A 25,185-nucleotide genomic window follows, 5' to 3' on the forward strand; every position below is an offset into this window, starting at 1 on the left:
CTCCATTTTCACTCTGAAATGTCACCATGGCTAACAACCCAAGAACAGATATCAACCAAAACTGCACTAGGCTAACAAAATCGGCTGATCACTCTCAGCAAGCAATCTTTAGATTCACCCTGATTCGTTACATTTCAGCTGCGTCACGTCTGCGCCGTGTAAGCCATGAACTCAATAAATCTTCTGTCAGTTATGTTCACACTGACAGTAAGTGGGATGGGAGCTACTTATAACCAGGTTAGCCATATTTACACTTTTTTAACACTAGGCGTCATGTATACGCAGTGTGTGAGAAAATTATGCACACATCATCATGCTCAAGAAAAACGTGATAAATCACATTATCCTGCGGTAAACAGTTATTTAACCTACCTTGACAGAAATCCACACAAGTCTTTAAACTCGGCTCCATCCGATATAATGTTGAAGTCAGTCACTTTTTTCAGGATAGTTTCACCGTCCTGCACAAACAAACATGCAATTAATTAAAATGTACAGTTCTTCAGGAGGTCTACTTTAGTGATAACTGAATAAGTGCTTCCGAACTGATCATTCTTTCCCAGCTCCCAATACACCCAAGTCAAGCAATCCTAAACAAAGAGGTATAGAGAGGTGGGAGAGAGCAAAATGTGGACCATTAAAACATTTTTAAGTTAAATTAGTAAAATCATTGGTCAGTTATGACAAAAATGCATTTAATAAGCATTGTATTTAGCAGCAATAAAAACAACAATAAAAGCAATAATAATAATAAATAATAATTAAAGAGGCATAACTTTAGGCAAAGTGATTCAAGGGTGATTTGTAATTTCACTCATGATGTGTATGTTTTGGCCACAGAGAGTGGTTGACTGTAGGACGAAAGGTCTAGATGAACAAATGAGCAGCAGAGTGGCTTTGACCTGTGGTCGTGACTTATAATGCTCTGACCTGGATTTTTTTTCTTCTTGCAATTTAAAAAAAAAAATCTAGGGTATTTATGTTTTTTCTCATCAGTATGCGCACCCCCCCCCCCCCCCACACACACACACTTTTTGCAAGTTCAAACAGAAAAACTTGGTGAAGATTGGACAAAATTGGAAGGAGTAGCAAAAATGGGTTAGATATAAGAATTTTCTAAATGTTATTGTAACTTTTGACCAGTAAGTGGTGCTGTCATGAGAAGAAACAGAAACTTTCAACTGTAGAGAAAAAACAATTTTTTACAAAATCCAAGATGGTCAACACTTGAATTTTAGATTTTGGCATGAGTTCACTTTAGCATTCCCCAGGGAACTTTAGGAAAAAAGAAGGGATGCCTGGCTTTTAAATTTTGGAAAAATTATGACCATAAATGTGCTTCTAAATTAGGCCAAATTTAACCCGATGGTGGTGCTAGAGCGTTGGCAGCACTCGGCCCAAATTTGGTCTGAATGTTCCTTAGACCCTCCCCAATCAGTGTGCCAAATTTCACAACTTTTTACCTATTTGAAGCCATGGAAACCCTAGCAAGAAGAAGAAGAAGAAGAAGAAGAAGAAGAAGAAGAAGACTATGCACTATACACTCTAGCGTTTAGTGTATGAATTTTAGAAGGTTAGTTTCGTCTCAAGTGGCACACTTTCGGTATTATACTAACCGGAAGTATATGCTGTTTCCCGGTCGAAGGCAAATTACGTAAAACACACGTAATGCGATGGCGCTAGCATTAGAGAAATAGCCAAACAGATAACAAAAATGAACTGGAACATTTTACTGTTTATGTTAATGTTTCCTTTTATGTCCAACAAGACCTCAGTCAACGTCAGACGGAGGCGTAATCGTCTCCACAGGCGAATTTTGCGTTTACATATTATGCCAGATTTAAATGCCAGCTTTAAGAAATTGAACACAATGAAATATCATTCACCAAGCTACCTGTCTTTGGTGTATATCTACAAGAAAACTGATTACAAAACACTGACCTTTAATACAATCTGCTATGAACTTAGAGAACTTTTAAGAATAATCTAACATGGCACATCATTAATAAACTGTACCCACTGTAACAGCCCTTAATGTAGATGGTGTTTAACTGCCCTCTAGTGCTCAGGATAGTTATTCCACACGAGATATGGAGGTCGAGGTTCTTTCCCAGGCACTTGTTTGACTATGCACCACATAAGCTATAATTACACACAAGAAAGTTCCTAGTAACACTTTAAAGGTTAGTAACTAATAAACTAAGTCCTTTGACAATGCCCTTATTTTTACCACCATTTTTGGTGACCTCTGAGCTGAAAACTTGCAGTACCAGTGTAGTTTAATCTGCCTTCACTGGGGCAGGGAACAAACTAGGTTGCTTCTCATTTCATTATTTGTGCCTCCTCATTTTCTTTCTTTGTTACCTTGCATCTAAGCTCCACACTCTGAGGACATTTAAATTTATTCTATGCCCTTACATATTAACCAGTTACTCCTAATTGCTTGCTATTTGCACATGTGCTGTTCTTTTGCATTGTGTTATTTACTGATCTAAAGATGTAACTTCATGGATCAATAATACATCTATCTATCTATCTATCTATCTATCTATCTACCATCCTTGTACATGTTAAGCAACCAGCATTCTTTTTCTCCCTTTATTTATTCCTTAAAGTTTTTGGATTAGGTTGCAGGACTGTTACTTTGCTATACTGGCTGTCTTGTGAGCTGTGTTAGGGATAATCCGCGGCTAGGTGTGCGTTACATTATTTTAATGCACGATATAGAGGTAAAGAACCAACTGACCCAAAGCAGAGAGTGGTTGCCTCCATGGAGTGCATTAAAATCATGTAACGCATGACTACCTTTGGATTATCCCAGTTATACCATAGTCACTTGCCAGCATTGACAAGTTAAAGCTGTTATTGATGTTTGCAGTGCAAAATTTTACTGAATGTTTAAAAATAAATAAATAATAATAATAAAAAAAATGGCTTATTTTCATTAGTTATTTTAAAAGAGGGGACATTAGATCTAGATTTCTGTCTGCTCTAAATCATACACAAAGATAAAGTAGTGTGATAAGATTACATTTATTTGAATGAGTTATAATAAAGTTATTCGAGAGAAAGAGAGATTGTGCATGTGTGAATTACCTGTGTCCGTGTCGCATCTTTACTAATAATGAAGCTGTGACTTGAACTACTGTATGCAACTGTAACTGTATGTTACTATGGTTACACTTGTATATAGGCAGTGCATTAGTGCATTAATTTAGAACAGTGATTAAACTTGAACACACACACACACACACACACACACACACACACACAAACACACACACACACACCTTCCTGCCAATCAGAATCGAGTATTCAGGCAGACCATGCTATAAGTGTGTTTATGTTGAGTGTTTGATGTAAAATGAGCTGCCATAATTGCCCAATCACAGAGGTATCCAATATTTATCTGCAAAGGGCAAATATGGCTGCAAGTTCTTGCTCCAAATCAAGCCAAAGCCACTTGTTTAATCAGTTGGTCCAGGGGTTCCCAAACTTTTCCAGGGCAAGGCCCCCCAAATGGCATTAACATTTGACCGAGGCCCCCCTTTTGCCAGATGTCTTTAAAACACATTAAAAATACAGACTTCTGAATATATCCCCCTTTTTTATTATTAATAATTACATCTTTACATTACATTAGGAATTGACTGTGTGTGTGTGTATGGTTGTCTGAGAGTGAGAATTTATTTTTCACACCAAATTGTTGAGGCCCCCTGTCGGCCCCCACTTTGAAAACCACCGAGTTGGTCTACTGGTTGTGGCTCCTATTTGACTGGAATAAAAACCTGCAGCAGGCAAGACTGGACCTCTGTCCTAATAGGGTAAATAAATCTTGACTAAATTCAACTGAATTGCAGTCCAGCATGTTAACCCATTATAATGGCTAACTTTAATTCAATTTTCCTTTCTAACAGTCTTGTACTTTTTTACAGAACATAGAGACATAAAGCCTAAAATTCAATATTAAACAAGCCAATAATCCAGCTCTATAAAGCTTTTCAATATTATAAATGTCAGTCTGTATTTAAAATGAAGTCGTTTTACCTGAATCTCAGTCAGTGCAAACTCAACTTGGAATGAAAGAAGCCAACAGCGACCGGTAAGTCTGTACTGCTGTATGGTTTTTGTATTGCCTGAGAAAAACAAGAAAATCATACAGTTGGAACCAATTGATCAGCACATCAGGATCATAATAAATCAGCAACAGATGATAAAAACTCTCCAAGTGATCAAACTTGTAAAGGTTACATGTGCAGGTTGTAAAGGAGTTCCCACCTATGATGGACACTTATGAGCTGCTTTTCAGAAGATTTCACTTCAAGTCATCCATTTAATATATATGTGTGTGTGTGTGTGTGTGTGTGTGTGTGTGTGTGTATATATATATATTGTAAATAAAATGTTAGTTTTCTAATGAAAGAAATTAATACGTTGGAGCAATTATATTTTTATCTACAACACTGATTTCAAACTTTTAATCATACACCTTCAGATCAAAAGGCTTTTAAGATCATGACAAACGTTTCAGTGTCTCCAAACTTTTGACGGTTTAGTGTCTTCTTACTTTTCTCCAGTGTCTTCAGGCAGCACTCTGAGAGAGATATCCCACTGATGTCGGTCTGTCTTCTGTGGTCCTTCTCCAGATCACTGATTTCAGTCATGAGCTTTGAAACAGCTTGATTTATCACTCCGTCTTCTCTGTCCTTTTGGACGGAGATGGTCTTTCTGAACAAGACGCAGTTTCCAAATAAACTTCATATAACACTTCATATATATATACACTTCCAAATAACTTCAAGAACGAGCGTTACCGCATGTCCTTCAGCCCTACAGCAGTCAGACTCTTTAATACAAGAAAACAACATAATGTAGCACTGCTAGCTGTTTTGCATCATCAACCTACACATTCACAATAATTCTGCAATATGAATATTTATTTGTTGCTCACCCTCTATTGTTAACTGTGCAATAATCACTTTTTTTGTATATAAACAAGGTGTTATACATCTGTATATATTCATATTTGTATTCATCTGTACATACATTGAGGTGTTCATGGTGTACACATTACCATTATTATCATTTTTTACTACTTTTATTCGAATTTTTCGATTCCTATTGTATATATTTTTAGACATTGTTTTCAATTCTATTCCTATTTAATGTGTATTCCTTCCTATCTGTTTTTGTGTAATTGAGCTGCTGTAACGAGGGAATTTCCCCAGTGTAGGATCACTAAAGTGTATCTTATCTCATCTTATATTTATTTATAATGGTATGTAAAGCTAAAGGACCGGTTGCAGCTCAGAGAGGAGGCACACCTGAGTTCTGGACATGTTCTTTGCTACTCACAGGATACGTTGCAGGGTTTCTCCATGTTGGCTGGAAATAGCTCGTAAACACTCTTCCCTCTCGGCTTCACACGTCTCAATCTCCTGCTGGAGTCGTTGTATCTCTTCTTCATATTTTTCCTCCATGTTTTCCCTTATTCCAGTGGACAGAACACCATCACTCAGAGCTGCAGTTTAGCAGAGCTAGCTGTAAGGCTTGTAACTAGTTAGCTAGTTTAGCCTATTTGTGGAAAATACTTTTATACTTGTATTTAATATGTTTACATTCGTATACACCAAATACAACACATTAAATATTCTCGTTTAAACGTATTTGGTTAGCAGTAAAGTATATCCTCGAATAGTCTTAACGTTAACAAGTTAATTTAACATGTTTTTCTTTTAAACTTACTTTGCACAAGCAGGATAGTTTACTAACTGAACGCCACTTCGTGCTGGATTATTTCGCCTTTGACTATAGTTACATCTCAAATTGTTCCATGTGTAATATATAGCGCACTACATATGGTGTCAAAGCCACTATGTTCAGACTCTAAGTAGTGTACTTGTAGAGGGAGTAAGGGGCTATTTGAGACGGATCCCAAGTCAAATCACAAAAAATCGCGCCAACGTCGCCTAAACCAATCGCGTGAACCCTATCCGCGTGAACGTCATTCGTAAATAATAAAAAAAAAAGCAACCGACCCCTTATAGATTTAATCAACACTATATGATTATACAACATATCACAAACAGAAACAGCAAATATGAATTGTTCAAAATACACACAATAATAAAGCGCAAACGTATTATTATTATTTTTTTAAATAATAATAATAACGAGCAAGGAACATTAAATGTAGGAACTAAAACCACGTACTTGTTTCTACTCCGGAACCGTTTGACGTGACACAGGTTTGCGAGCGACATGTGAGAAGTTAGACTGCATTGTAAATCGCATTTAATAAACAATTTCTTGTTTATTTTTTTTTATTTATTCAGCAAAACGGAGCGATTAACACTTCTCTCAGATCGTTTTGTAAGTGTGAATGTTTTTAAAGCATGGCTTTATCTTAATTCAGGGTTGTTAACTAGTTGGTTACTTTGCTGTTGATAAAAAACAAACAAACAAATAAAGAAATAATAATAACAATATATCTAAGCAGAATATTATGAATGAAAATCCCATAACGACTTGTAAGAATAGATTTATACAATATTCTACATAGCTGCAATAATAATGAATCTGCTTAGTACTAGAGGATAGAAACTTATAATAAGAATATTGTTTGAAAATATACTTGCATCTATATGTTGTTTTAAAATAGTTTACATTTACAACGTGGAAAAGCACTCCCTACTAGGCATATTGGAGATGACGGGCACCATCGGTGTAGGAAAGTGTTTTAATTTGATATTAATCCCAATTTGGACAGTATTAAACCAGTAATGTAATGTCTCGAAATTGTATAAGATTCATTTGATCACAGCTGAGGTGAGAGATTGTTGGTACCTATATTAAAGGAAAACTCTAAAGCAAATGTAGTCTTTTTTTTTTTCTTTTTTTTTATTTTTAATATTTTTGCTGTTTTGTTAATAATTAGTTCTTTGTAGCTGTATTTTTGTCAGTCCCATGACATTGCTAGCGTAAGTATACTGGAGGAAAACGTTCAAACAACCTCAAGCATATGAGATAATGGTCAGGTTTTGCTTTTAGTCCACACCCTTTATTTTCCAGTGATGTTTAATGTCATATCAGTGAGAAATTCAAACAGTAATTAGTGCAGGCAGCAAACATTAGACTCATCAACTTGCAAAGTGGATTTTTCCTCCTTTAAATGATTTCCATTAAGGTCAGGAAATTGTGTACATGACACAAATTGTCCAGTCATTCTCAATCAGTATGCGTCTATAACATATTTCCCATTCTTATTTACACACACATTGGAAATTAGTACAGTGTGGGGACACTGGTGGATAAAGTAATGTTCGCTTTTTGTCTAGAGCAGATGAGCTTCGCAGTATGAAGCGGCTGTATGTCGGTGGCCTGAGCCACACAATATCTCAGAAAGATCTCCGAGATCGGTTCGGGAAGTTTGGCGAGGTGTCGGATGTGGAGATAATAACCCGGAAGGATGAGCACGGTGAGAATCGAAATGTTTAGTGCAGAACATATTTAATACGTTGAAATGAGTTTTGTTTAAAACTTGACTTTTGTGTCTTGGGATTTGTTGCAGGATCTCCCCTGAAGACCTTTGGTTACGTGAATATAAATATTTCTGATTCCGAGTACAAAAGATGTAAGTATGCTAAATTGAATCGATGCAATTAAAGACGTAGTTCATACAAAGGTTTCCTATTTAACCCGTATATACTCGATCAACCAAGACATGTTTGGTGTTTGTAGTTTTTTGAAGTTTTTTCCGTAGCTTATAGCTGGCCGTTTAGTGTCAGGCAAATTGAATGGCTACATCATCACACGCTCTCCTCAAACTTATGCTTATGTGGTTTCTGACACCAGAATGATGTCGCTGTTGTATATAAAATGGACAGTTGCAGAACTAAAAGAGTAATAGCAGATATCTTACAGCCAGAATCACTTTCTTCCTCTACATAAGCGTCAGACTTGCGGATACCTCCAAAAGTACCTGAACAGCAAGGCCTTTTTTTTCACTATACATTGAGGGAATTTTGGTTTGAGATCAAAAGACAAATGAGACGATGGATCAGAATTTTAGCTTTCGTGTCCTGATATTTACATCTAGATGTGTTAAACAACTTAAAACATGGCACCTTTGGTGGCAGACCACCCAATTTTTAGGCGAGCAAAAGTATAGGAACATAAGTCTTGAAGTAAATAATACTTAATATTCGTTGTACATCCCTTGCTTGCAATAACTGAATCAAATTTGAGAGTCGCTGACAACACCAAATTGTTTTTTTTTTCTTCTTTTGTGATGCTTTTACAGGCTTATACTGCATTTTCTTTCAGGTGTTGTTTGTTTTGGGGGGGGTTCTCCTTTCAGTCTCCTTTTCATGAGATGAAATGCTGCTCAGTTGGGTTAAGGTCTGCTGATTGACTTGGCCAGTCTGAAAGCTTCTACTTTTTCCTCCTGATGAAGTCCTTTGTTGAGTTGGCAGTGTGTTTTGGGTCATTGTTTTGCTGCATGATTAAGTTATCTAACCCAATTAGATTGGATGCATTTCTCTGTACATTGGCAGACAGAATGTTTCTGTAGACTTCTGAATTCATTCTGCTGCTACCATCATGAGTTATATCATCAATAAAGATTGGTGAACCTGTTCTAGAAGCAGCCATGCAAGCCCAAGCCATGACACTACCTCCAGCATGTTTCACAGAAGAGCTTGTATGTTTTGGATCATGAGCAGATCCTTTCTTTCTCCACACTTTGGCCTTTCCATCACATTGGTAGAGGTTCATCTTGGTTCCAGAACTTTTGTGGTTCATCTCTATATTTCTTTGCGAATTCCAATCTGGCTTTCTGATTCTTACTGCTGATGAGTGGTGTGTATCTTTTGGTATGGCCTCTATATTTCTCTCTCGAAGTCTTCTTTGAACGGTAGATTGTGATACTTTCACCCCTGCTCTGTGGAGGTCGTTGATGTTTTGGGTTGCTTCTTCACAGCTCTTACAATGTTTCTGCTGCTGTTTTCCATGGCCGACCTGTTCTATTGTTAATACACCAGTGGTTTCTTTCTTTTTCAGGACATTCCAAATTGTATTGATTATGCCAAATGCTTGTGCAATGGCACTGATAGATTTTCCCTCTTTTGCTTCAAAATGGCTTGCTTTTCTCGCATAGACAGCTCTCTGATGTTCATGTTTGTTTATCCTTTTTAACAAAAAATGCGGTCTTCACAGGTGTAACCTAGGGTTCAAACCAAGCGTGGACACTCAGGGCTATTAATTCTTTAAACAATGGATTTAACAGGGCACACCTGGGCAACAAGAAACACCTATAAGTCAAGTGTTCCAATATTTTTGGTCACTTGAAAAAATAGGTGGGTTCAAACAAAAGGTGCCATGTTCTAAGTTGTTTAAAACAGCTAGATGTAAATACGAGGAAATGAAATAAAAAAAACAAACATGTCTTTCATTAACAAATGAAAAATTGTAATCACCTGCAAATCACTGTCGTATAAGAGGAATAAAACACTTCAAACTTCAGGGCATGCTGTTATAGGACAGTAGTCCACTTAAAGGTGGTAACAGTAACTCGAGTTTATGTCTGGCAGTATCACACCACCCCATCATGGATTATTTTCCTATTCTGTTTTAATCTTTACCAATATTCTCTCATTAGCAAGACATTTTTCTCTGCTGCTATGACCAAACAAAACACAAACACCAGTACTTGAGACTTGGTGGTTGAGGAGAAACACCTAGTGTGAAAGCATCCTAAATAATCAAATTCAGACACCAAACATGACTGACTGTATTTAGCGTACAAAGACAATTTTGTATCATTTTTGGCACACTGTTCTTGTAGTTGAATTCCTATACACTGAAAAATGATTGTATTGTGAAATAGGTCATGCTTTCATTATTTATATGCAGGCGTCACAGTGTTGAACAAATCCAAATGGAAAGGTGGAACATTACAAATTGAACTGGCAAAGGAAAGCTTCTTACACAGGTAGTTTTTCTGATCATAGTTTAAAATGTACACATGCATAATCTTCTTCTCTTTTCTCTACATGTTTTGTTTGTTTACTTAATTTTTTGCTTATTTAGCTGTTACATTTTTAGTTATTTAATTTGATGTATTTTTTTATATTACCATTTTTTTAAATTTTTGTTCCTTTTCTTTTATTCTACTTTTTTTTCTGTCCCTCTGCTGGGAGTGGCTTTAAAAACTTTATATATTGCTGTTATATATTTTTTATTATTATTATTATTATAAATTGTTTATTTATTTGTTTGTTTGTTTATTTACTATCCTTCTCCTCCGGTGGTGGCGGGTTTAAAACAAATTTTAAAAACGTGGTTTAACGCATTGATATTGGTGCGGTGTGATGGTTTAGCAGGGAAACTAAACTGGAGTCCTTTATGAAATCTGTTCCCAGACTCGCAGAGGAGCGGCAGCAAGCAGCTGAGAAGATTCAGACACCGAGGATTGAGGCAAAAGAAAAAATCGTGGAGTCCTTCAAGGCAGCTGGTGTAGAGAACTTCCACATGAAAGCAGCTGTTCCAGGAACTGAGATCCCAGGACATAAGGTTCATCCTTGCAGTATGATCCTCTATCCAAACACTGATCCGAAAGATTGGCTCCATTGTGCTGTGTGATGTTCTCCTATAATTTACTCTCAGTTTTAGCTCCTACCTGTAATGTAGCTCCTAACACAAGCTAGCTCAATTGAGCCCAAACTCGCAAGCAGTTTACAGTGACCTGAAAAGTTAAGAGTCGGTGGGAATCAGGAAAACAGCTCACACAACCTAACCAAAATACCAGAGAGATTCACTAAAATCCAAACGACCAGTACAGTACGAGAAAATCCAAGTGCAATAAAAGTCCACATTTATATCATATGCATAAATCTAATTTTTGTTGTTTCACTCATAGTCTATTAACATTTTTGTTACTTGTTATAATGAAAGAAATTCTTGTTTGATCATTTTAAAGTAATTTTCTGCTCTCAGTTGTAGCTGTAAGTAAGAAATGAACCACTTGGGGGCGTGCTGTTTTAGGAATATACTCAACCATGGGGTGGTCTAATGCCGATGCAGTGGACTGGAGTTCTGTTCCCAATGCAAAGTTGAATCTTTTCCTTTAGCAGCACACTTTGTCATGTTTTATTCATTTTATATCACAATTGTACTTCGTATCAGTTTATATAGGGAAAAGTCAGGAACCGGTGAGAGTACAAAGAAGCATTATCTCTATTCTTTTACTCGAAGTTAATGGCATGTTTCACCTGTAAGGAAAAAAATAAATATAAAAACGTGTAAATAAATAATGCATACAAAATCACGTACGCTCACCATCACTTTAACAGGAACACTTGTACACCTGCTCATTTATACAGTCATCCAATATAATCCATAAAATCATGCAAGATGCACGTCGAGAGCTTCAGTTGTTGTTCACATCAAGCATCAGAATGAAGAAAAATGTGACCTTTTTGACTTTAACCATGGCTTGGATGTTGGTGCCAGATGGGCTGGTTTGAATATTTCAGAAACTGCTGATCTCCTGGGATTTTCACACATAACATTCTCTAGAATGATGCAAAAATATCCAGTGTGTGGAGGGTCTGCAGACTGAAACACCTTGTTGATGAGAGAGATCAGAGGAGAATGACCAGACTGGTTTAAGCTGACAGGAAGGCTAGAGTAGCTCACATAATCACTCTTTACAACCGTGGTGAGCAGAAAAGTATCTCAGAATGCACAACATATTCAAAGTTGAGGTGGATGGGCTACAACTAGAAGTCTACATCAGGTTCCACTCTTGTCAGCCAAAAACAGAAATCCGAGGCTATCGTGGGTACCCATGATACCCAAATCGGACAGCACGGATGATCTCAGTGGCTTATGGCTTCTTAATGTAAATACAGTGTTACACGTTAGAATTATGTTTCTGTTAGTAACCTTTTTATTGTTATCTTTGTCTTCTCTCTAGAATTGGGTGGTGAGCAAATTTGGAAGAGTCCTTCCTGTCGTTCATCTGAAATGTCAAGGCAAAAACAAGATATCCTTTTTCCATTTACGCCTGTTGGCAATCACCTCAACGTAGCCAATTGGAAACTTTGGTTTTTCAGCACTGACTTTTTCATAATACACAGTATGTCTCATAATATTTAGCTTTGCTAACACAGTGCAAGCAAAAAAAGCAGTGACATGTTAAAAATATCTATGGGGGAAAAACTAGAGTTTTTTTTTTTATTATTTCATGTGTACGTTCATAAGAGAAATAGATTTATGTATATTTCAGTGGAGTTGGTCATGTGGTCCTGATTGTGTTGTAACAGGGCTGTGGCCCCTCTTCGTTAAGCATAATTAAGTCATTAATTTAGTCATTTCATATAAATGTTACTAGTTGATTTGTCTTAACTGATCTTTTAAGTCCTGAAGTACGATCCATCGAAGCACTGCCACAATATCAAGAAATTTGAGACCGAGGACGGCTTCACTCCAGTGTCCAAACTGACGTGGGAGATCGATGGTGGGGATGAAGAGATCAGCAAGAGAAGACGAGGCGAGTTCCCACCACAGAAAAAACGTCCCACGGAGACCAAAAATGAAAGTTTGGACCCAAGCACTATTCCGTATTCTAAAACTGCCCCTGAGAAGGGGACGACAGCGCAGAATAGAGATGGTGCCCTACATGTGCTGCAAGGCCGTAAGCCTCGAGCGTGTGTGTTAGACAGCGATGCTGACTCGGAGGACGAACTCCGGATACTAGCCGCACAAGAGCTTTCACAAAACCATAAAACAGTCGCCACAGAAGATGAAGGAAACCTCGAGGTAGTGGGTGATGACTTTGTTGTGAAATCCAGCATGTTCTGGGGCAGAGGAGAAACCGGCATGATTGCACACCTCGGTTTGAAACCTCCAGAGGACGATGAGGAGTACGACTCGGCTGACACAGATGAAATATTGACGCGGAATAAAAATTCAGGCAAAGCCGAGGATCTGACTGAGACTGGAACAGGCAGTAATAAGTCTCCTGTAAAGTCCAAGAAGATCGATGGGAAGAAGCCGGCAATCAAAAACGCTCAGACACCTACCGAATCAGAGTCGGATACTGACGCCGAATCATCAAGTGAAAGCACTGATTCTAACTATGAAGCAATGATGGGGAACTGCCACAGGTTGAAGCTGTCACTAGCAGATTTGGAGGATCTTGTTAAAAATATGGAGGATGAAGAAAGTGGTGACGACTCGAGTGCAGGACCAAGCGAAACGCCCAAACTATGTTCTGTACATGAAACCGGGCCTCAGAGAGCGCAGTCAAAAAAGAGCGGCATAAACCCTGAGGATATTTTAGCATCTCTCTTCGGACCAGATGAGGACAAAGAGGAGAAAAGGAAAAAAGACAAAAAGTCGTGTCTTCCTGCTTTTGTTGGGACGAAGGACCTTTTTGCTAGCACTGCCATACCCACTGGACTTAAAAGAGCAGCTGAAAAAGTGAACTCTGAATTTGGCGAAGAACCTAAAAGACTAAGACGGGGCTTGAACTCACTGGAAGATAAAGAGTCATCAAGTGCACAGGTACCTACGCTAAACAAGAAAGACACCAAGGTCAGTATGGATCGTTCCAGTGATGAAATTGAAATTACTCCAGAACCAAAGAAGCTTGCTTCTAAACAAAGTTCTTCCCTCAAAGTAAATGACCGAACACATTCTGTGCCTAAACATCGGAAATCTTTACCCCAGACTAAACACTCATCCAGTAATGAAGAGGAGGAAGAGCAAACCATCCCTTTACAACCCAAAACTTCAAAGGCACATGAAATTGCTTCTGATAGCTCCGGGTGCACTGAAGTATCCGAGGCGAGCAGCGATGAAGAAGAGGAGAAAAGTAATGAACCCGAAGTAGCCTCAAAGCCTACTTGTAAACAGATTAATGAAAACACTGCTTCAGGTCCAAAGCCGTTTCAGCAGTCTGTGTTCGACCCAGTGAAGCAGCAGCAGGACAATCAGAAGCGTCTCGCTGCTGTGGAACAGAGGTGGAGAGAGGCCGAGCAACAGAAGCAGCTTATACAGGGTGCTCTCTCGAAAGTGGTGAGTAACCAGGTGTTCACGCTGAGCTTGATTCATCAAACCGGATATGAGCGAATCTGTTCAGGAATCATTCATAAGAACAAGATAGTTGGCATTCATGAAAATTTAGTTTGTACTTTATTACGTTGTCCAGTTTAAATAGCTTATTTATGTATGCAAATTTTTACATATATATATTATAATGAGTAGCGTATATGTTGCGTGCCAGGCTTACTGCAGCTTCTGTTAAGCTACGTTCACACATAGAGTCGCAGCTGCAAACCAACCAGAGGCCATTCACTTTCGATGCGAGCTGACGACTTCCAGCGACATGAGAGACGGTGACGGTTGGTGACTAGATGTGGGCGTGTCCAGCCACGCAACAAGGTTGAGGAAAGTTTCATGCAAATTTGGAGAGACTTCCGGTGGGAGTGAAGACAGTAAAAGCGTACGTGATCCGTGATCCGCCATGCTGCCTGGAAGTCCGAATTGTTTCTTGGACCCAGACAGTCCAGCGTTTGCGAATTCACGGCAGATAAATGGCCACGATGGCAAAGACCGCACACTGCTTCTCGTTCATCTTATAGAATATGACATTACATTTACTTCTATTACATTTATTCGTATAGCAGATGCTTTTATCCAAAGCGGCTCACAAATGAGGAAACACAAGCAAAGCGATATATCTAGTGGAGAACAATACGAGTAGTGCTACAATACAAGATCTTTTAATTGAGCTCTAGATAAGCAAAGTGCGCAGAGTAGAGGTGTGAGAGCCAGAGAAGGCTCTTTTTTTTTTCTATAGGGGTTGGTTAGGTGTTCACGGAAGAGGTGGGTCTTTAGCTGTTTTTTGAAGATAGTGAGAGGGACCTTGAGCCACGCTGAGTATGCACTACTAAGCGTCGGCCGTTGATTGATCGCAGATTGCGTGAGGGAACGTAGGCCTTCAGGAGAGAGTTGAGGTAGGGCGGTGCTGTTCCAGATAAGGTCTTGTAGGTGAGCATCAAGGCCTTGAATTTGATCCGGGCGGCTACAGGAAGCCAGTGGAAGGAGATGAAGAGGGGTGTGACATGGGTTCTCTTGGGCCGGTTGAAGACGAGGCTGCTGCATTCTGAATCATCTGAAGGGGTTTGATGGAGCTGACTGGGAGACCTGAGAGTAGTGCATTGCAGTAGTCCAGTTTTGATATGACGAGCCTGGACTAGTATCTGTGTAGCCTGTTCGGTGAGATAGGGTGTGATTTTCTTGATGTTGTACAGAATGAACCTACAGGACCGTGCAGTGCATATGATGCATATATACACTGGTGATTTTTTATATACAAACGCTCTCCCTCCAGAATGTTTCATTTTAGCAGCAAGAAAACTGATTTGTTGTCAAAAGTGGAATGCTAGTTGCGCCAACCACTAATAAATGTTACTATGGCACCCAGTAGCAGGGTGTACTGTCGAATTCATAGTACAGCGACTGGCGATAAAATCAATGTATGTGTGAGTATGCCTTCAATCTGGCTGTTTTTTTTCCCCCTTGATTGGCCTACGAAAACATCTACACACAGCTTTACTAAAAGATTGGTCATTGAGACATGGTGTTGACTGTGTGTGCGTAGAAAGAGCATGAAAAAGCTTACACTGGCTTTGTTTTTATGTAGACATGTTCATCAGTTAATTCATTCTGATTGAATATTCTGAAGGAAATGTTCATATTTAACTGAAAAAATATATAAATAGGTTGGTCAAATGATCCATGAATCTTTTGGGGTTTTTTTGTTTTTTTTTATCTGATCTTTTGTATCCACTTATGGATGGTGCCCTAATTAAGAGTGGCTTTAATGTCAATATTTCAAGTTACATTATTTATAAACTTTTTTTATGAAGACTTTATTGCCCTCTAAAGAGAGAATGAGTGGTAGGTTAAAAAAAGACAAGCTCCATTTCATTCAAACTACCGGTGTATGCTTCATTTTCACCGTATAATATTACATGAGTAGTAGTCTCACAAGCCGGACTTTTGTGTGTGTGCTAGAGAGTCTGGTATGTTCGGTCAATATGACCAACCAGATTAACCTGTAGCCTATCACTAAACACACAGGAGCATCTCATTTACTCACCACTGAACGCTTCACACACAACTCTTGAATCACTTTGAAAGACTTTTTTTTATTATATATATATATATATATATATATATACACACGCATATATATACACACACATACATTATATATATATATATATATATATATATATATATATATATATATATATATATATATATATATATATATATACACGCATATATACACACACACACATATACACACGCATATATATACACATATATATACCACACACACATATATATATATATATATATATATATATATATATATATATATATATATATATATATATATATATATATATATATATATAAATGCTCATTGTGTTGTGGTGTTCAAAGTTTTCCTACTGAAAACCAGCAGTTCAGGTACACACATGCTGAGTACCAATCAAATTGCAGCATTCAACATTCTGAGGCTTGTTGACAGAAGAGTGTGCACAAGACCTCAGAAGCTCCGTATCCCATGGGCAGAGCATCTGATGCTCAGACTACATGTTAAATGGCCTATTTATTTATTTATTTATTTATTTATTTACATATTAAAGCACTTGCATTTTTATTTTTTATTTTAAAAAAAATCAATTAATTAATTGTTTCTTTGTTTTTCTCAAGGATTTGCCAAATGCAAACAAAGGCAAACATATTGTATTCGATTCTGATGATGAAGATAATAACGACAGTGAAAACACGGCGCCCCAAAAAGCGAGCCTTTTTGATGAAGATTCTGATGAAGATGATGGCTCAGGATCTGAGGTAAAACAAGACCTCAGAGAAAAGGTGAAAACTTAGAGACGCACCTGATGGGGTTTTTTATTTTTATTTTTTTTATTATTTTTTTTATAAGCATTTTAATTGTCCTTCCTGGTAATCATTGTAGTTTTATTGATCCTGTTACTTCTTTCTTCTGTGTGGATTGTGTAGGAATTGAAAAAGGCAGGAGGCAGCAAACTGTTCGACAGAAGTGAGGATGAGGATGATGGCACTGAGGAAGATCGCTTCAAGATAAAGCCTCAGTTTGAAGGCAGAGCTGGACAGAAGGTCTCTCGGATTAACATTCAGATGATTTTGTGTTCATGTTCTTACGGCACACTTGCTTACATGAGTGTTACTCTTCTAGCTCATGGAGTTGCAGTCCAGATTTGGAGCTGATCCAAGATTTCAGATGGATGCCAAGTTTCTTGAAAGTGATTATGACGAACAGGAGCAAGGTCAGATCATCTTAATCTTGTAAATAAAAACACTCGACGTTGGATGAAGAACTCGTTCAATAGTAGCTAAAGCGATACTTGCGTAAACGGCGTGGCCGAGAGTCTGTCATGCTCGTGCTGGGATATTCTGACATATCTTACAAAGTTGGAACTGGTCGAATTGTGCAAGGACATCTCTAAAAAGTGCTCTAGAACAAACCTCTAATTATTTTCATTAATAAATGTTGACCCGGTCCTTACTGAAATGTGATGATATAACTTCTAGGTCCTGCTGTACATATTTTATTTATATTAACCCTTCTATCAAGTTTTAGTAATGATTCTTAATAATAATTTTTTTTTTTTAAAAAACCTTTTTGTAAACCTTGATGCTAATCACTAATCGCAGTAGGAATGAAGAAACCTTGTGCCGTTTTCCAGTTATGAGTATGGATTAGGGCTGTGATCGGGCAGTGATTGCGTTTCAGCGTGGCACTACTGCAACACAGTGATTTAAAGAGAAATGAAATGCTATTTGAATTGCATAAAAAGTCAGCATTTCGTTCTCAAAAAGGAAAACCTTATTTCGTACTGAATGATGACGTGACTCCACCTGGAGAAAGGAGTTAATTGCCCACGCCATTCTGTTTTGGCTAGAGTCGCCCTAGGATTTTGTTCAATCCGATGAACTTTTGACAGTGTTGGTGTAAATAGCAAGATTCCAGTCTTGTTCATTTTTGCATAAATATTCATTTTAGATATGGAACCCCTGCAAACGGCAGGAGAACAGGAGCTTGTTGAAGAGAAGATGAAAAACCTGTCCATCCTGCAAAGTGTCCTCAATGTCAGCATTCAGCCAAGGGACACAAAAGGCAAAATCTTCAAGTACGAGCACCGCTATCCTGACTGAAAATAGGAGCGAAAATGTTTTCACTATTTTTTATATATATATATATATATATATATATATATATATATATATATATATATATATATATATATACTATACTATACTAACACGCTTTGTCTTGATCTTGAACACACAACTCAAGTCTGATCGAGTCTCTCTGTCACACTGTAGGGACATTTCAACTCTGCACTACGATCCATCAAGTGAGACTCATGCAGCTTTCGAAACTAAGACGGACCCACCAAAAAAAGAAAGGTTCGTTCAGTAGCGCTTATTTCAGACTGTTTATCTGTTGACGCTCTGCTCATCACTCCTTGTTTACTACTTCTCACTTTTTCCACACAGCAAAGCAGCAAGGCGAAAGAAACGCGACGAGGCCAAGAGGCTTCCGGAAGTTTCTAAGGACATCTACTATGATGTTACTACAGATCTAAAAGAGGCATTTGGGACAGTGAAAGAAATCCAGAATGAAAAGAAGGAAGTTTCATGGGACCAAGATGATGATGATGATGATGATGATGATGATGATGATGATGATGATGATGAGAACAAGGATGAAGCACCAGAAGAAGCCGTGCCTGCGTTTTCATTTTCATCTAATCAAGAACCAGAGCCATCAAGTGGATTTCAGTTCTCTTTCTTTGGAAATGATGAAATAACAAAGACCCCTACAACAGGTGAGCTTTATTATTGCTGGCTTTCAATTCACTTAACCAAATACATCACTGCTGAAACGTGTGGATTCTGATATGATGCTAGAATTGTAAATTCAGTGTTCTAAAAAAAAAAAAAGAGAGAGAGAGAAATGCTTGTGTTCAGAATGATGTGTAAGCAATTTCCAAATAACTTAAATCAGATGCTTTAAGAAGATATGACTATACAGTGGTGCTTGAAAGTTTGTAAACCCTTTAGAATTTTCTATATTTCGACTTAATTTGACCTAAAACATCATCAGAAGAAGCAGTTCACGTGAGGAAACCCACCAGAGTTGAAGCGGTTCTGTCCTGAGGAACGGGCTGAAATTCCTCCAAGCCGATGCGCAGGACTGATCAACAGTTACCGTAAACAGTTTAGTTGCATTTATTGCTGCACGAGAGTTTCACACCAGATACTGAAAGCAAAGGCTCACAGATATGTAATATTGGATGATTTTCCTCAAAAAGTAAACGACCAAGTATAATATTTTTCTCACTTGCGTAATTGGGTTCTCTTTATCTACCTTTAGGACTTGTGTGAAAAATCTGATGATGTTTTAGGTCACATTTATGAAGAAATATAGAAAATAAGGGGTTTTAAGGGGTTCACAAACTTTCAGTCGCCACCGTAGATAAATTATGTATATTATTTATGATTTTATAACAACGTAAAAAGGTATCTCCAAAATAAAGATCCTTTTATACGAAATAAAGCATAATCTTACTTGGATCTGCATTTAGCCTTAGTGAATAAAGTAAAAATGATGTAATAAACTATCACTTCTAGTGTACATACAAAATTATTTTTCATGTCCTTAAACAGGAGCACCCAGTCTATTTAGTCTAAAAGTAAAAAACCAAAACAAAATAGGTCATCGGGACAATAAGAGTGTGACGATATGACTGCCAGCAGAGAATTCGTATTGCCATCTCTGTTTCCAGAGCTGATTTCGAACCGACTTTTACCGAGAGGATCTAAAACGCTTTTATCTAAAAGGATCTTTTATCTAAAAGAGTTTTTATATAATCTATGAACACAAACCACTGTTGATTTTATTAACTAAAGCTAAAACAATAAATGGTCATAACAATAAATTAAATAACTAAATAAAAATTTATCCAAAATCTCAAAATAAAAATGAGACAAAAAATGTCAGTGATTGTTCATTGGACTATGCATTCACTATGCATTCACTATGCTACAGTGCATATATAGGGGTATGTCAATGTCCAAACGTCTCTGGTAAGACAAACCATTCCGACTACAGCGAGATGTTGTTTTTTGTTTGTTTTTGTTTTTTTTCAGTAACGCTGATTTTTGAAGTGTTTTCATTGCTGGATTAATATGATTACTTACTAGCTAATTAAAACGAATACCTCATGACTTCCTTGTCTTGTCAAGTGAAGTAGTTTTTTTCTTGTCATTCCTTTATATAGCTTATACATGTCGTTTCTTCAGGACCATGGTGCAACACAGAACAGTTCACAAGACTACATGAAGTGCAAACACAACAGTGTGAGACAAGCGCAGGACAGTAAATACACAGGACATGGGCTATGAACTGATAACTATTTGGTAGTGTAGTAGAAAAAAGTATAATGTTTCATAAAGTGTCTGATGCAGCTTTGCAAAGTGCAGCTGTATAATACGCGGTGTCCCGAAAGCCTCCATACGTAAGGCACTGTGTACACCACGTTAGCCGTGGATGTCCGTGGACGTCCACGTCTCGGTTGGTCCCCAGCAGTTCCTCCAACCTTTTTGAATTTATTAAGAAGTTTGGCAACCGTGTCGTTTGTGATGTGCTCGCCATGTTTCCTGTTGGATTCCATCTCAACCTTGCGACAGCTTCCCGATCCAGCCACGAGAACGGTTTCGGTACGTTCTACTTTTGTCAAAGGCGTTCTTAAAGGATATCTGGTAGGAAAAAATATAAACGAAGTATGAAAACGTTTGGAGGACATTTTGCTAAAAAGTGTTCATTTTCCACCCTTTTCTGGAGACTTTTGGGACAGCCTGTAGTTTCAGCCGCAGTAGAACTGTAATTCAGCCCATGTACATCAGAGGAGAAGCCAGTCATTTCAGTGTGCATTCGGAAAAGTTTAAATATGGAACATTTCTTGGAAACTTAAAAAGAATATTTTAAGGGAATTTTAGAAAAATAATCATTTTAATTCATTTAAATTATTCCGTTTTTGTGAGTAAAATTTATCAAATTTATTTATTGGATTTTTTTTTATTATTATTATTTAGTTTTTACATTAACTCAATGTGGACTAAAAGCAACAGTGACATAATGGATAAAATGTGACTAAAAGGATCTGTTTTTGTCAAAAGATTAAGACTATAACTAAATACTAATCAGGTCAAAGCTGTGAAACGCAGTCGGAAGGTTTCATGTTGTGAATTTATCATTTCGCTTCTCCACTTCATGATTACCTGCATGTTGATTGTGTTGAATTCGGTGTGTTCAGATGAATACAAAGTTGAGACTATAAAAGGGGCCAAAGTGCCTTGGCAAGCAGACCCTCGATTCCAGGACAGCAGTTCGGAGGAGGAGGAGGACGTGGAGGAAGAGAAAGAAGAAAAGGAAGAGGCTGCGTTGGTCACTACAACTGAGTAAGCATCAGATCGGAGCAGAAGCGGCAGCTACTTGACGTTTTTCTTTTCTTTTCTTTTCTTTTTTATTTTTATTACTGCTACTTATTTTTGTATTTGAACATCAGCCATTTTAAGAAATTGGATCAATGGAACTGCACTAAACGTTTTTGTTCATGTTATTCTTGGTGCATGCGGGACCGTGTGTGTTCGTCGAATGCACTACTAGTGTTCATGTTCTTTCTCAGTTGACCTACAGTGGGTTGGAAGTCAAAAAGTAACATTCATATGATGAGGCTGCCAACAGTTTAGCCATTGTATTTACAATCTTGGACTCCCCCTAGCTACAGTTATACAGGAGACATTTGAAAACTGAAGTTGAATGCTTGTTTTTCATGCAGTCAGGCCAAACGAAACAAAAAAGAATTCAGAAAAGCCATTTCACTAAAGGGGATGTGAAAGGTGTTAGCTGTCACTTTTTGTCATTTTGCATCAACATTATCTAAAATTCTAATTCTAATATATTTATCTTCGAAAACCTCAGACTTGTGAGGCAACTGAAAAACAAAATGGCTGGACTGCGGTCTCTTCAAAATGGAGGAGGTACTTATAAGGTGTCACACCAGACTTTTGCTGCTAGCATTTGTTATTTTGGGGGAAATTCTGTTTGTTTGTTTTTCTCTCCACTTGCTAGGAATTTTCTCGTTTTAGCGAGGTCGCGTCTGAGATGATTGCGTAATGAAGGAATGCAGTTTAATAGTAGAAACGATGATTCATTTCGCATTATTATCTGTAAAATATAGTTGGAGCTCCAGTAGATTGCCGTACTTGGTGAATCAGCTGTATGATGTAACTCGAAATGTTTGTTATTACAGACAGCCGGCACCGACGAAAAAGTTTTTCTTCTTCACTGATGATGACATCCGGTTGAAGGGTAAAATATCGACTTTTTTTTTTTTTTCTTTAATTAAACTATAGGTTCGTTTTGGTTTGTAGATGTTTGACTGTGTATAAATGTCTGGCTTCAGAGGGCCCCAGTATGTTCTGCAGACGTGAGAAACTGGAGGATCAGAGAGAAGCATGGGAGGGGAAGAGGAAAGAACTCCGAGAGGTAGGAGATGCTGGAAATTTCTTCTGTTGTCTGTGAAGCTTATGCAGCCCTTTTTCGTGTTTGGTACTAGAGCTTTTGACACCAGGAAACTGGAACTGGGGCATTTTATGATCACTGGTCCAGTATAAAAAGTTACATTTTGTATGGTTACTGTTCATCGCTCTAAATTCGAACAATGTAGAACCACATACAGTGCATTTTATGGCAAAAATGCACCATGAACACAACACAGTCCATACAGGATTTCACAAAAAAAAAATTGTGATTGTTGCGTCTTTTTAAAAAAAAAAAAAAAATTGTGATGCAATTTGGGGAGTTTTTTTGAGATTTTTTAATTTATTTCTAATTTTTTTGTGGAAAACTACTTGACTTGGTGAAATTGCAACTGCACGAAATTGTTCTGCAGGTCTTTCACAGTGATGTTTGTTGGTAAATGAGAGCTTTAAGCTGTGCAACACACGGGAATCGAAGAGGGCTTTGGCTTGAATGCGTGCAGTGACGACGTCACATGACGCATCTCCGAGCAAATCTGCGGAAAATCTGCAGTCATTTTGAAAGATTGCAAGCGCCTCCAAATTTTGCAGAGTTTGCATTCATTGGATTTTGCATTCATTTCTCATTTCTGCCATCACAATCACAATCTGCTTTCTGATAACATGAAGTGTAAGGATTAAAAATGCTTAGTGGGAGGTTTTTTTTTCGTTTTCCATGTGGCATCCAAAAAAAAAAAAGAGCATTTTGTGTCGCACATAAAAGCAAACAAACAAACAAACAAAAATAATGTAATTGCGTATTCCAACATTATATGGCTTAGGAATGAGCCGAAAAAACACGACCGCATCATCGTAATGCCACCTAATGACATCGTTGTTCTGTTTAATGTGGAATAAATGCTGAGTAGAACCAGGGTGTGAGGTCGCTGATGTCAAGGCTTCATAAACTTTTTTTTGTGTGTGTGTGTCATTTTCACAGGAGTACCGCAAGAAACACAAAGATGCCAAAAGACAAATCAAGATGACGACAAAAACCTGAACCACAACGACAACAATGCCTTATATTGCTTAATTAAAGAGTTTTATTATCCTAGTTTTTTCATATCACAGAAACGAAGAATATTCCCAGTTTCCTTTCCCTGCCGTAATTTAATCCCTCAACATGCTCAACATATTTGTGAATTAAAACCTGTGTAAATAAATTTTTCACAAGCGCTGTGTGTCATTCTAAAATTATACAGTGTACGTTGTATCATTCAAAAATTCTAAAATTATACAATGTAAGTGTATCATTCTAAAATGATCACTTTGTGATCAATGAGCTGATGTATGCAAGAGCCGTACTGTTCTAAATCGGTCCATTCATATCATAAATACATTCGCCGGCCACTTACACCTGTACGTTCATGTAATTACCCAATCGGGCAATCATGTGGCAGCAGCACAATGCATCAAATCATGCAGATATAGGTCAAGAGCTTCAGTTCATGTTCACATCAAACATCAGCATGAGGGACAACATGTGATCTCTGATTTTGACCATGGCCTGGTTGTTGACGTCAAACTGACTGGTTTCAGTGTTTCATTCATTTTCATAAACAGCACGCTCTAGGGTTTACACAGAATGGTGTGAAAAACAAAAAAAACATCCAGTAGGCGGAAGTTCTGCGGCCTTGGTGAGAGAGGTCAGAATGGAATGGTCAGAGTGGTTCGAGGTGACAGGAAGGCTACGACAAATCAAATAACCACTCTTTACAATCACGGTGAGCAGAAAAACATCTCTGAATGCACAACTGCAGAAGGGACTTCAGGTTCTTCCATTCTGTATAAACTCGAAAGACTGGAACCAGTCCTTGAAATTACTTCCTTTTTTTTTTTTCTTTCCTCCATGTTCTGTTGTTTGATTTGAATATTAACTGAAGCTCTAGACTTGTATGACCTGTATATTTGATGTATTACGCTACCCCCACACGATTTTCTGTTTGTATAATTGCATGAATGTACAAGTGTTCCTAATAAGTGAGTGTACATAAACCTGTGAATCAAATAGGCTATGCTTTACACCCCTAGTTTTCGACACTAGATGTCAGAGTGACTGTAGTATCTGTACCTTGCCAGCGTTCCCTCAGTTCCTTGATTCTACCAACAATTTGTCAGGTCTGAATACCCTCAAACTTCAACCTTCTTCCGTTTCAGTACAATATACGTGCTGTTGATTAGGTTCTGGGTTCTCTAAGCCACTCTTCTGCACTTGGCTGGAGTGCAGATTGTTCATGCTGTATGCGTGCATGAACATTTAGAACTGCTGTACCCACACTGAGTGTCAAACAACCGTGTGTGTAACAGATAACCGCTGTTTTTGGCCTTGCCTTACTTTACACCAGCCTGCAAAAGCTATTCGCCTGTGTGTGTGTGTGTGTGTGTGTGTGTGTGTGTGTGTGTGTGTATATAACACCTTTATTGTTTGCTATCAGTTTTCCACTCAGCCTTATCAGCACCTAGAGGTCA

The 25,185-nt window shown here is 37.8% G+C and overlaps 2 protein-coding genes across 6 annotated transcripts in view; one reads left to right on the plus strand and one right to left on the minus strand.

The window, feature by feature from the left end:
- Positions 1–5,808, minus strand: part of cenpp (centromere protein P) — an 86,905-nt gene extending 81,097 nt beyond the window's left edge. Inside the window, exons 1-5 of one of the 2 annotated variants that reach the window (XM_017450169.3) lie at positions 5,746–5,808; positions 5,356–5,521; positions 4,568–4,728; positions 4,048–4,136; positions 373–461 (exon numbers count right to left, since the gene is read on the minus strand). In XM_017450169.3, the coding sequence (XP_017305658.1) occupies positions 373–461; positions 4,048–4,136; positions 4,568–4,728; positions 5,356–5,480 (464 nt within the window). In that variant the 5' untranslated portion in view covers positions 5,481–5,521; positions 5,746–5,808. The remainder of the gene's footprint in view (positions 1–372; positions 462–4,047; positions 4,137–4,567; positions 4,729–5,355; positions 5,522–5,745) is intronic. The other variant, XM_017450168.3, reaches the window with a different exon arrangement.
- Positions 5,809–6,211: 403 nt separating this feature from the next.
- Positions 6,212–23,891, plus strand: nol8 (nucleolar protein 8). 4 transcript variants are annotated; one of them, XM_017450980.2, is made up of 18 exons: positions 6,212–6,248; positions 6,336–6,372; positions 7,343–7,477; positions 7,571–7,633; positions 9,913–9,991; positions 10,422–10,572; positions 11,978–12,046; positions 12,421–14,082; positions 16,798–16,962; positions 17,107–17,223; positions 17,303–17,393; positions 18,131–18,257; positions 18,454–18,537; positions 18,628–18,959; positions 21,450–21,594; positions 22,449–22,507; positions 22,602–22,684; positions 23,657–23,891. In XM_017450980.2, exons 3-18 carry the CDS (start codon positions 7,357–7,359, stop codon positions 23,714–23,716), a joined length of 3,408 nt encoding a protein of 1,135 aa, XP_017306469.1. In that variant the 5' UTR covers positions 6,212–6,248; positions 6,336–6,372; positions 7,343–7,356; the 3' UTR covers positions 23,717–23,891. The 4 variants fall into 4 exon arrangements, with proteins under 4 accessions (XP_017306469.1, XP_017306475.1, XP_017306473.1 ...); XM_017450986.2 differs by having other exon boundaries at positions 6,215–6,372; positions 12,421–13,599; positions 13,735–14,082; XM_017450981.3 differs by having other exon boundaries at positions 6,218–6,248; positions 7,338–7,477.
- Positions 23,892–25,185: the final 1,294 nt, after the last annotated feature.

This window comes from Ictalurus punctatus, chromosome 21 (assembly GCF_001660625.3).
Source record: "Ictalurus punctatus breed USDA103 chromosome 21, Coco_2.0, whole genome shotgun sequence".
NCBI classification, from domain to species: domain Eukaryota; kingdom Metazoa; phylum Chordata; class Actinopteri; order Siluriformes; family Ictaluridae; genus Ictalurus; species Ictalurus punctatus.

Bases quoted from the DNA above. Each gene is read 5' to 3' on its own strand.
- nol8 (XM_017450980.2), top strand. From the start codon at position 7,357: ATGAAGCGGCTGTATGTCGGTGGCCTGAGCCACACAATATCTCAGAAA. The intron at 14,083-16,797 runs GTGAGTAACCAG...GTTTTTCTCAAG, and splicing joins AGGGTGCTCTCTCGAAAGTG to GATTTGCCAAATGCAAACAA. The intron at 22,685-23,656 runs GTAGGAGATGCT...TCATTTTCACAG, and splicing joins AGAGGAAAGAACTCCGAGAG to GAGTACCGCAAGAAACACAA.